The sequence below is a fragment of the Squalius cephalus genome (genome assembly GCF_949319135.1).
Source record: "Squalius cephalus genome assembly, chromosome: 18".
Classification (NCBI taxonomy): Eukaryota; Metazoa; Chordata; class Actinopteri; order Cypriniformes; family Leuciscidae; genus Squalius; species Squalius cephalus.
Genome location: NC_137139.1, coordinates 14,121,524 through 14,134,482, shown reverse-complemented (window position 1 = coordinate 14,134,482; position 12,959 = coordinate 14,121,524). Strand labels below are relative to the sequence as shown.

The 12,959-nt window shown below is 38.2% G+C and overlaps 3 protein-coding genes across 4 annotated transcripts in view; 2 read left to right on the top strand and 1 right to left on the bottom strand.

Annotated features, from left to right (window-relative positions):
* Positions 1 to 12,959, bottom strand: part of LOC307145649 (uncharacterized protein) — a 296,817-nt gene that overhangs the window by 144,489 nt on the left and 139,369 nt on the right. The window lies entirely within an intron of this gene.
* Positions 1 to 12,959, top strand: part of LOC307145655 (uncharacterized protein) — a 126,731-nt gene that overhangs the window by 3,105 nt on the left and 110,667 nt on the right. The gene's annotated exons all lie outside the window — the stretch shown is intronic.
* On the top strand, positions 11,555 to 12,600 carry LOC307145657 (GPI transamidase component PIG-T-like). The gene is made up of 3 exons (XM_079849024.1): positions 11,555 to 11,820; positions 11,965 to 12,048; positions 12,138 to 12,600. Exons 1-3 carry the CDS (start codon positions 11,708 to 11,710, stop codon positions 12,388 to 12,390), a joined length of 450 nt encoding a protein of 149 aa, XP_079705150.1. The 5' UTR covers positions 11,555 to 11,707; the 3' UTR covers positions 12,391 to 12,600.

The window sequence follows — 12,959 nt, the reverse complement described above, 5'->3', positions numbered from 1 at the left end:
GTCTCCGGTCTCGTACAATTAGGCATAGGGCGAAATGGCCTCAGATTGAAGCATAAAAGTTTCAAATTAACGAAACTATTGTTAACATAGTTATTATCGCAGAAATCCCAACCTGCAAAAAGTCATTTCAGGGAGGTATCCCGCAGACATCCCACTCGTTAGGTTTTATAAAACGCCCCACTGAGATTATTTTTAAAATTTGTATTATTCGCTAGTTTTAGTTGCATGTTTAAAAATTAGCAAAATAACACATTGCAACTAGCTAGCTTGTATGTTGGCAAAATATATTGAAGTTAAAGAAATCTTTCGAGCTATTTTAGTCTGCGTTTTTATTAACAAAGGCTGCTTTGTGTACAGAGGTTTCCAGAGAAAAATGGCTTAATATATATTAGTGCTCTTAGTAGCTTACAAATAAAATGAACTAATTAATCACACTTTTTTTTTTCTTTCTGTTATTAATTGAAAGCTATCAATTTCAACATTTGTTAGGCTTAAAAAAACAAAAACACTTAATTTAAGTGCACTTAAAACCATCTTATGATGATAATAAATTACATATTTACCCGTGGGCCTTTCTACCTGTCTAACAGGTAGAGAATATACAGAAATTGAATAGTTATTTTACAGTCTTAACTACATAAATTATATATAGATTGAGTCTTATTAAAGCTACAATTTCTCAAATGTGCGTTAGTGTGTTTCCGAAAAAACGAATGCATGCACAAAAAAAATCGTACATACGCCTGTCCTCCAGATGTGAAATCTATAAATCTTATAAGGAGTGCAATTATTTTCAGGGAAACACATGGCTAAAGTAGTTCCAGGCAGGTCTTGACCGCATTATGTACATGTCCATATTACTTGGCCGAATGATTTCAGTTATTTCAAAGGTCCTTACAGCCTACAACTGCAAAAGAAAAATTAATTCAGCATTCAGTGATTTGGCTTCTGTCATGTGTCTGTATAACAGTAAAGCCAGGAATGTGTCCAAGAAGAAAATATAAACCAGAAGTGTGTGTCCGGATACGTTTCGCGTCATGTGCCGATGACCGTGAGTGTCCCAAGAATGAGAAATGCTGCAACAATGGATGTGGACTTCACTGTATGGCTCCAGATACAGGTATTATTATATTATATTCAACGTCAGGTGTCAGGTCTCGTACAATTAGGCATAGGGCGAAATGGCCTCAGATGGAAGCATAAAAGTTTCAAATTAACGAAACTATTGTTAACATAGTTATTATCATTAACAACTAACGAATGGCTCGACACAACCCGTCCCGGGGAAGAGCCTAGACAGGGATTTCTTCTATAATTTCACCTACGCTTTGCATCGGCTGCATGGCAGGGTAAATGACGGCTGTCATAGCCTACCATGATCGCCCTCGCCCAGTAAGTATAAAACATTTTTTTTAATTTAAATATAGATATAGATTTAAATCAATATAATTAGTTGTAAATTAAATATTCTAAACACTAATACAAAAAGAAAAGAATAATGCATTGACTTGGGTATGTAATAGGCCTATTAACGTTCACGCAAGAACTGTCACGACAACCGGAGAACCGGATCTTTTTGCTCTCCTATTTCTAACTGATAGACTGGAAACAACTCTATTCCCGATTTTGGTTTTCTAATATCAAAAGGAAAATCAGTTGGCCACCAAGTACACGGACGGACCCTGTAGGCTACCTGTACCTGAATTGATTTTATTCTTACCATTTTGTTGTTGCTAATGTTACACTCGTTAGGTTGTATAAAACGTCCCACTGAGATTAGTTTTGAAATCTGTATTATTCCCTAGTTTTAATTGCATGTTTAAAAATGACCAAAATAACACATTGCAACTAGCTAGCTTGTTTGTTGGCAAAATATAGCGAAGTTAAAGAATTGCAATTCTTGCAAATTGAAAGATTTGTCATTGTGGATCATTTATCTTTGCTTTAGCAAAAAATGAATTAGTTCACGTAGAATGATGTTGTGATCACTGTATGAAGAGTTTTGAAAAAGTGACCTAAGTATTTAGAAATGTGTTCTAGCGATTATAAAAACAAACAGGATTGTGTATTTTATAATAATAATTATAGATTTTTTTGTTTTATATTCTCTGTCAAAAGTACCTGAATTCGGACTATAGCACTGTTTCATGCACAGGGTGGCTTTACAAAATTAATAAAGATAATAAATAATACTCAATGCAATTCACTCAGCAAGTAAAACTAGCTATTCATGTCCTGAGTGTTTTGTGCTGTACATGTGATGCTTAATCCCACTAAATGGCCAGTCTAAATCTGAATCTCTATCCTTGCAGAAGTTTTGCCCTACTGAAGGGAATCCAGTGTGTGCCGAATACTGTTCCCATGATGGTCAGTGCCCTGCCGGACAGAAATGCTGCTCAACACCTGTGACCATGTATGCAGTGCTAATCATATTAGAGAAAGATGGTGTAAAGAGTCATGTTACCTTTGCCATGTACTTGTCCTATATAAATTGTTGTACTCTTTTTGGCAGTTGTATTCTCTGTGATTGATATGAGGTCCTCCCGGCTATGATTAAAGCATATTCAAAGGCATCATTTGGAGTCTGTCAGTCAGGTTAGACACTAGAGATCTTACTTCTATTTTCAAGTGATAGTGCTGAAGTGGAGCAGAGACCTGTGGAGAGACGTCTAGGAGAGTATAAAATTGTAGGTGTCTAGGAGACACCAGGTTAACTTAAACCTGTATTACCATAGTTTCCGCCCTCAGCGAGTTGTACGCTATATCTGCCATTTTCTCAGCGTTCGAGCAGCTGTTGTGACAATTTCTCATAAGTGTAAGAAATATAAGCTGACTACGCCACCTCTTAAGGCAGTCGGAGCCCTCCACAGATCACAATACTTGATTCTAGGCAACAAATATAGTTCATAAAAAAAAATTATAAAAAATTTTGTTCCAACACGGACCATCAAATGTTAAAATGTGTCAACAATAGAATCCACAGAAGTAGGAAATAGCTCTCCTCAAGACTGCAAGAGGGTCGAGCCTGCTCTTATGGACCTCCTACCAGAAGAAAACCCACAGCATACACCGCAAATAAGAAGGAACCTTTAAATCATCATTTCAGTGCCAACCTTCTAGTACACACCACCCAAATCACCTACGCTGAGGGAGGTTTAATGTCGATGCAGGCCCGGCCCTGTACAAAGTCACTGAGCACTGTAACACACAAAAAGAGGAGAGCAGTACCACAGAAACAAAACAACAAATGACAATATTTAATATAATCACATTAATCATCAATACCAAATAAAAGAAAAACAAACCACATTATAAAACTTAAATATACAAGAAACAGTGGCAGGTCAGCCCCTTTATAAAAAAAAACATGTACTAAGTACACATCAATACAGCCCGCAATATAAAACAAACAAAACATCCATAGCACAGTTACCCAATCTCAGCTCTCAATCCTCAAACATGATAGATAAAAGGTGCTATAAAACAAGAGCACAGATATTAACCACAAATGAATTTTCGTGTATTAATTGCATCAAACTCATAAGCGATCGTCCTCAATAAAGTGTATACTGCATTTACCGTTATTCAGCATTCCAAATCCGCCGTCAGCCCATTAATGGGGGGCCGAAAAGCCACCGCAGCAATAAACGTTTGTCTGTCACGCTTCCCAGACTGAGAATAAAAAACCTCTTAAATAATCAGTCTAAAAAAAGAAAAGATCACAAAGATGGAATTGCGCCATCAAGGCGCAGTCATTCAACACAAACAAAACCACACAGCTATACGTATCTGAAAGGGTACAGAGGCTGCACGTCGAGCACAACATCAACGCCAGAACTGCAGAAAACACCATCTGTTGCTGCAACAACCATTTATGCTGTCTTGATCATATGACTAGCCACCTGCACAACAGGTTTGTAGGGCTGATTTAGGCGTGGGCTGCCATGGTACAGCCCCTACAAGGATGCAGCCCCTGAATTGGGACACAGTTAAAAAGGTATGATTCTCTGGGCAGAGAGGGGTGTGTGAAAGTGAGTGTGTGAAATATGGTGTTCTGAGAGACACCAAGTAAAATAAATGATGTCAATCAAAACAGCTGTATCTAAATTTATTAAGTGGGCCCACAGGGTAAAATATGCCCAATAAAATAACGGCCATGGATGATTTTGGCTAACTATCCTGAGCTGGGTTATTGTTGTAGCAAAAAGAAACAATGCCACACCTGCGCAGCGCATAACTTTGGGAAGGCAGAGAGCAAGCAAGCTTGCCCTGTCCAAAAATACTTAAGGTCTCCATTCACAGGTGAAAGCAGCCAGGAAATGGTTCACTCCACAAACAAGGTCCAGTGGGGTGCGGTTGTGATCTGAGGAAAAATCTTGCAACTATCAGCAAGGTTGGAGAGTGTGACACCTCCGTCCAAGCCTCTCACCTTAAACTACACCAACCAGCCTCAGCAACCCCACACACCAACGGCAACGCCAACAACAACGCGAAGTATAAAGTGGGGGATCAAGGACGTGCTAGTAACACCTGATGTGGACCAACTAATGGTTTAAGGTTAGCATAATAATCAATTTGTGTGATGTTTATTGATGTTTTATTTGGTTCAGTCAAACTATACTGTAGGGCTGAGTATTTAGATCTCATGATTTGATTAATTACTGATTCATTTTAAAATATTTCAGGTACACATAAACTGAAAAGAGTAAAATCTCTTAATTCTGTAGACTAGGGACTCTAACTAGGCACATTACTGTAAAAATAATAAATAATCTATACTATTTTTGAAGAAACTTGAGGGTTTTAAAATCCTAATGCAGACATCATAGATGCTAAAAAAAATTAAGTTGCAATAGTTGTTCTCTAATAAGAGAGAATGGGTGATAAGTTACTTTGCCGGACTAGGTCCGAATAGATAATTGGGTAAACTTTTATAGCGATAAATGAATGACTATATTAAATATATTTTAGGTGTTTCCATTTGCTAAAATAGCAAAAGAAAAACTTTCAAAAGGAGATTGATTTTGGGAAATATATTTAATTTCTGGATTATTATTAGTTGAATAGCTTTATAGAATAAACAAATTTCCAACATATTACTAAAGATTTTAATGTTTTAATGAAGCCCATAGCATGAATTAAAACAAATTATGTAGGGGGCACAAAGTTAAAACCTAGACCAAGAACAATGTGACCCAAACATGTTAAATTTAAACTAAAAATGAGTCTAAACAATTTAGACATTTCAGCGAAATAGAGTATTTGCTCATAAAGAAAAATTCTGAAAAGCTTTCTTAATTCACTGCAAAAAAATGCTTTTCTTACTTAGCATTTTTGTGTTGTTTCCAGTCCAAATATCTAAAAATTCTTAAATCAAGAAACATTTACTAGAGAAGTAAAATGACATGAGAAATTCTATTTTGTTTTCAGATAAACAGAAAGTAATTTAAGTATTTTTTGCTTAAAACAAGGTAAATTATCTGCCAGTGGGGTAAGAAAATAATCTTAATTCAAATGGAAAACCAGAAAAAAAAAATCTTAATTAAAATGGAAAACAAGATTATTTTTCTTACCCCACTGGCAGATAATTTAGCTTGTTTTAAGCAAAAATTACTTAAATTACTTTCTGTTTATCTGAAAACAAAATAGAATTTATTATGTCATTTTACTTCTCTAGTAAATGCTTCTTGATGTAAGAATTTTTAGATATTTGGACTGGAAACAAAACAAAAATATAGCTGCGAGCAGCGATTACGGGCTTTGGCCCTTCATCGCTGCTCGCAGCTATATATATATATATATACACATATATATACACACACATATATATATATATATATATATATATATTGACATTACTTTAATCCCTCACTATAGCAAAACCGTTTGAAATTTTATTTTAAAAAATAATCATTTAACAACATAGGCCTGCTGACTATAAAAATTACAAATATGGAGGTTTTATATATTTTATAACATATGATACAGTGAAGCAACCTCACTTGACGAGTGTCATTTCCTGAATACAATCACAGTTGAAACTGTGACATTGATTTCATACAACAGGTTAATAAACAGTTCCAATTAAGTCACTTACATTTTAGATGCAATATTGACTGTTTTTGTTCTGTTTCAGCAGCGAAAATAGTTAAACAAAGATCACAGCAGAACCATCACGAACCACGTGTTTTCTCATAGAACGATTCAGCAATAAATGGTATATAATTACATTTTTAGAAGATTTGAGACTTTTAGTGTTTCCTTTTTGGACATTACTTTAATCCTTCGCCATAGCAAAACCGTTTGAGATATTTATTATCCATTCACAATTTAGCATATTTAATGTATTTTCATCATGTTGAAAAAGTTTGGTGGGAATAAAATAAATAGTTTAAGAGGAGTGGCTAAAAATTCAGAGGCTGATTTTGCAAAAAAATCCACATTCAGACCAAAATATCTGACTTCCTGATGGCCGGAGCTAATGAATGTAAATTAGAAAGTTGTCCGGCTTGATGAGTACAATATACAAACAATTTTTTTTTTACTGTAGTTAAAACTAACCCCCCCACTTTCAAAAGCATGTTGAAAGTGACACACTTTCTGCTGCCAGTTGGTGGCGCTATAACTTTGACTCACAATAGTTACATCCATCTGATCGGCCTCTTACCACGAACACACTGCTGAAGTTTCATCAAGATCAGTTAATGTATGCAGAAGTTATACCACTTCGTGTTTCTCTTTTCTCGCCATAAATTTGATTCCTCGCCACGGCCAAACCGTTCGAGATATCAAAAATCCGTCCGCAATTTAGCATCCTCAAAGTCTTGACTACATGCACACCGAGTTTGGAGGGGACACGGTGAATTTTCTAGGAGGAGTATTTCACATTCCACAACAAGCGTTTTCCAAACAACCCATAATAGCCAACTTCCTGTTGGGCTGGCGTAAAACTTGACCGGGGAAAGTTGTTCGGCACGATGAGATCTATATGTGTACCGAGTTTCATATTAATTCATGCAAGCGTGTTTGATATATGGACCAAGTTTTAGAACCCCGTTCAAGGGGGCGCTGTTGAGCCCCCCAGCCACGCCCGGGTACCAGCTTCAGCCCGGCCCTGATGGCCATGGGTTCTGACCTGCGTGCAAAGTTTCAAGAGTTTTCGAGCACGTTAAGGGTCCCAAAAGCCCCTGAAACCTTGAAAACAAATATTAAACTCAACAGACAAATCCCTCCCACCCCTCACACACACAGAGACAGACAGAGAGAGAGAAAATTCTCCAAATAATCACATTCAAACTAAAATATCTGACTTCCTTTTGGTTGGAGCTAATGAATGTAAATTAGAAAGTTGTCCGGCTTGATGAGAACAATATACGAACAGAGTTTTGTGACTCTATGTAAAACTAAGCCCCCATTTTTGACTAAAGGTGGCGCTACTGAGCCCCTCACCACGCCCGTTTCTGAAACTTTGCACGTCTACTGGCTAATAAGTGTGATGTGTCTGTCGAGTTTCATGCAATTTCAAGTATGTTAAGAGTCTCAAAAGCATAAAAAAAGAATTTTAAAGTTTGATGCGTTGCCACGGCAACAGTATCTAAGATATCAATAATCCTTTCACAGGTCTACATCTGCCGTGTGTCTACATTGTACACATAAAGTTTGAAGCAAATCGGGTAAAAATAAGAGAGTGATTTCAAAGCATTTTGAAAGTGACACATTCCTGCTGCCAGTTGGTGGCGCTATAACTTTTACTCACAATAGTCACATCCATGTGATCGGCCTCTTACAACGAACACACTGCTGAAGTTTCATCAAGATTAGTTAATGTATGCAGAAGTTATAACACACTTCCTGTTTCATTTTTTCGCCATAAATTCGTTTCCTCGCCACGGCCAAACCGTTCGAGATATCAAAAATCCGTTCGCAAGAATTCATCCTCAATGTCTTGACTTTATTCACACCGAGTTTGGTGGCGATCGGATGAAATCCCTAGGAGGAGTATTTCACATTCCATTGTATGCGTTTTCCAAACAACGTATAATAGCTGACTTCCTGTTGGGCTTTTGTAAAACTTAGAGCACTAAAGTTGTTCGGCCCGATGAGATCTATATGTGTACTGAGTTTCATATTATTACATGCAAGCGTGTTTGATTTATGGACCAAGTTTTCGGACCCCATTCCAGGGGGCGCTGTCGAGCCCCCCTGCCACGCCCCGGTACCAATTTCAGCCCGGCCCTGATGGCCGCAGGTTCTGACGTGTGTGCAAAATTTCAAGAGTTTTTGAGCATGTTAAGGGCCCCAAAAGTGGCAAAAAGGCAAAAAAAAAAAAAAGAAAAAAAAGAAAAATCCTTCCGGAAACAATAGGGCCTTCGCCCTTTCAGGGCTTGGGCCCTAAATACTAATTAAGAAAGCATTTTTTTTGCAGTGTTCACAATGAATTTACAGATTTAATGATCTGGATCAATGGATCCATTATGAACTATTCCGCATTGCCAAAAAATAGAGGCAGGACAGGTTTTGTCAATCAGTTAATTCTGGAAAATAGGATGGTAGGAAGATAGGTAGTTAAAGATTAAATGGCATGTCAGCGGCTAAGGCTATTCTCGTGGCAAGAGCTGGGTTAAGCAGAGTTCATTTTAAAATAATGACATTGTTTGAAACAAAATAATACAATTATTGATATTTGTGTTAAGGATGAAAAAATGAAAAATTCTAGAATTTCTTTTTTGGTTAGATTTTATTACACAGATCCTTAAATAGATCTGACTAAGTAAAACAATTGCCTGTTTGAATTAAAAGTGATGTTTAGTATTTGAGTATGACCAGAGAGGGGAATGTGATACATTTTTAAATTAATCATAACTAACATTTGTTTTTCTTGCAGGAACATCATTCATATGCTTTTGAATTTTAAATGTATGTTCCCCTTTTTGATAAAAAGTTGTGACTTTGGTTGTGTGAGTAAAAATAACAAATATGGGAAATGAAACTAGACAGATGTCTAAACTTGAAACCTTGTGGTTACCTAGTAACAAGGGGCTTGTCTATGAAGAACCAATCAAATTGTATAGGGAAATTATGTAATGTTTCATGTCATTTTTGCCATTCCCCTTATTCTATAAAAACTGTTGTATTTGTGTTCGCTGGTGGGATTCTCAGTGGAATTTGTCTGAGATCTTCCGGCCTTGCTTCTTCTTGGGAGATTCTCTGGAGAACTGCTCTGAGATCCCCCAGCCGTGATTAAAGCATTTAAAGGACATTTGCTGAAGTCTGTTTGTTTATTATTGCTGTGCAGCAAGTTAGAGTTAGGGAAGCAAATTAGTTAGGGGAACAAGTGAGAGATAGGGGACGTCGATTGTAGACGAGACCCAGATATACTAAACGCAGACTGTAGACGTTAGGGGACGTCAATTGTAGACGAGAACCAGAGAAACTAAACGTCGACTGTAGACGTTCGTGGGACGTCAATTGTAGACGAGACCCAGGTACGTTGTTAGATTTAGGGAAAAATCTACAACACCTTAAAGACACATCAGCAAGGATTTAATATTGTTAGTGGTTCAAAATTGTGCATTTGGCACCAGTTTCACCCTGTAATTTAGGACAACTGGAATTTCCAAAAGTCATTGTGAAAATCTGTTCTTAACCACCTCATATTGCTTGTTTTCCTTTTAACACTTTTGCCATTTGTCATCTCAACATTAAATAATTGAACACCCTAAACAAGTTGTCTGGCAGGTTTATCATTTTGATACTAGAATTGTCAGTTTGGGTGCAGCATTCAGATTGCACAAATCATTCAATGCGTTTCCTAAAAGCATTGTTAGCCAACTATACATTATCAGTACCCTGGCACTAATGCAAATTGCAGCTTGCTTTACCCAAATCAAGCATTTCGGTTCCTGAACAGCTAAGAGTCAGTTTAATCAACTCTAGTATGTTCAGTTTATGTTAAACTCGTGCGAGAGAGATTCAAAAGCATACAGAACTGTCGCGGTACTTTGATATCATACACCAACCGGTCTGTGCAACGCTGCTTTAAGTAAAAAAAAAACAAAAAAACAGTGAGCAACTTGAAGTGGACGTAACTTGAAGGGGCGTAACTTGAAGTGGGCATAACCTGAAGGGGCGTAACTTGAAGGGGTGTAACTTGAAGTGGGCGTAGCTTGAAGGGGCGTAACTTGAAGGGGTGTAACTTGAAGTGGTGTAACTTGAAGGGGGTGTAACTTAAAGGGGCGTAACTTGAAGGGGTGTAACTTGAAGAGGTGTAACTTGAAGGGGCGTAACTTGAAGTGGTGTAACTTGAAGGGGGTGTAACTTGAAGGGGCGTAACTTGAAGGGGTGTAACTTGAAGTGGGCGTAACTTGAAGGGGTGTAACTTGAAGTGGGCGTAACTTGAAGGGGCGTAACTTGAAGGGGCGTAACTTGAAGTCTTGCAGGCTGCAGAAAATCACCGTAAGAGCTGAATACACAGTACAAGAAGCTTTATTCACGACCGGGAGGACCTCATATCAATCACAGAGAATCCTACTGGCAAAAATAATACAACAGTTTATATGGAACAGGTAGGCTACATGGCAAAGGTAAAATGACTCATTACATCATCTTTCTCTAATATGATTAGTTCTACATATGTGCAATTCAGAAACACACCCGGCAAAGCAAATTCGTTTTTTTTTTTTATTACTTCAGCTTGTTACTTAGGTCATGGGGTTAATATGTTTAATTAGCCGTCTAGCCATGTCCATATGCTTCCGTTATTTCAACACACTAATTTTGGCTAAAAATTTTTTTCAAAAGCATACAAATATTAAGCATGCAAGAGAAGAGAAAAAAAATGAAGCACTGAATTGATTCAAGTAAAAAAAGTATGTACTATGCTAAATCATTTTCACAACTCTTTCCGGTGGTTAAATCAGCAGTTTTACTGCATGCATGATCACAGGTGTTGAGCATCATTTCTGTCCGGCAGGGCACTGACCATAATGGGAACAGTAATCGGCACACACTGGATTCCCCTTCAGTAGGGCATATAGCCTGTCGTTCTCTTCTACTTCGTAAAATCTTTCCCAAATCTGTTTGACTACCTCGGGGTGGCATTTCCATTCCCTGTGTGTGTCAGCCTGACAGAAAGACTGCTCCCACATTCAAATGCCCAGGAATGTAAATCACCACAGGAGCTTGTCCTGATTCCAAAGCAGAACCTTTTTAAACAGTGCGAATGCAGTCCGCCTTGGAGATTTATGTAGGTGACTACCGAAGTGTTGTCCACCCGCACTAGGACATGGTAGCCCCTTAACTGTTGGAGGAAGTACATCAGGGTCAGAAATACAGCCATCAATTCAAGGCAATTGATGTGACAATTGAGATGATGACCTTTCCAGATTCACAACAACGATGTTTTCCCAAAGCGCAACTCAGTGCATCGAGAGTAGCTTTTGATAGGGATCGTCTGAGTAGGGAAATGTAGTTTCAACTCTTTAAAATGAGGAAGTAAAAAAAAATTAAAGGCACAATAATAAAGTTTAAAGCTATTAGAAACTATCCTTTTTTTTCTTTTTTCTTTTTTTTAAATCATCCTTAGTGGACAGAAAAGGTCTGGTTCATGCTCAGGAGCTTAAAGAGTTTATAGACCTTTGTTCCTTGTCCTTTAGGTTACATTCACTACCAGCCCGCTAAAGACCGCCATCGTCCTCATCTACTGGAGATGCTGATCCAGTTACCGCCTCACTCGATGACAGAGGTCACGGTACAGTTTGAAAGGGCCCTGCTCAAATGGACTGAGTACACCCCTGATCCCAACCACGGCTTCTACGTTGGGTAAGACTCTTGCTTATCAAGCATTTTGAAAGATACATTTCTATTTGTAATTCAAATATATAGGCTAAAATGTTGTAAGAGTTTGTTACTCATCTTGTCTGCCACTCCCTATATCTGACTGATGTGCCATAAATGTTATTGCAGGTCCTCTGTGGTCAGCGCCCTTGTGCCAAGTATGGTTGCAATGAACACCAACTTTACACAAGACCAACCGTTGTTTAGCAGTTTGTAAGTATAAACTGGCCTTGGTGTTAATAGTAAATAAGTGTGCCTTATTTGTTTTGGTTCTTCGAAACATTTTCACCTCTGACTTCCAGTGTCCCAGTCAAAGAAGAATCAAGCTACTTTGTTCAAGTGTACACCGAACCCCTGCTGGTAAATCTACCCACGCCTGACTTCAGCATGCCCTACAACGTCATCTGCCTCACCTGCACGGTGGTCGCGGTGGGGTACGGCTCCTTTTACAACTTGCTGACCCGCACGTTCCAGGTGGATGAACCGAGTCCACCGCTGGCCAAACGATTGACCAACCTCGTTCGTCGCATAAGAGGAGTGCCACTGCTGACCTAACTGCCGAGAGCAGGTCTGATGCCTGAAATGTCCATATTAGGCAGCTGAGAGAATCATGACTCTAAAACGGCATCTGCTGGAGTTTAAAGATGCTTTTCAGCCCTGGAAGGACTCGATGCCAAGTGACTGTTCTGAACTTTTGGTGAACAAATGAGCTTCCAAGACAGATGGATTAGCCACCTTTTTATGTTTTGTTTTGTGAGTCACAAACAAAGATTAGCCACTGTTATTTTTTGTCCAGTCACATAAGCAAAGACTTTTTTTCTGCAGTGTTTTTAGAGAACCATAGTTTGAACGTGAACGTTTCTCACAGGAACTGCATGGTTCGGGCATCTGGGATAAATATACATGGAAGAGCGTGATGTTAAGTCGTCTCAGTTTACGCCATCTCTTTGAGAGCGTAACCAAGTGTCACAGAAACAGACACTACAATCCAACTACTGAAAATTGATGTCTAAGAATGTGTCAAGTATTTTCCACTTTCTGTAATGCACTGATATTCAAATATGTGTTGTTTTGAAGGACTGGACTGTTTTTTAGTGTTTTGCCTTTATTTTTGTGCATTTGCC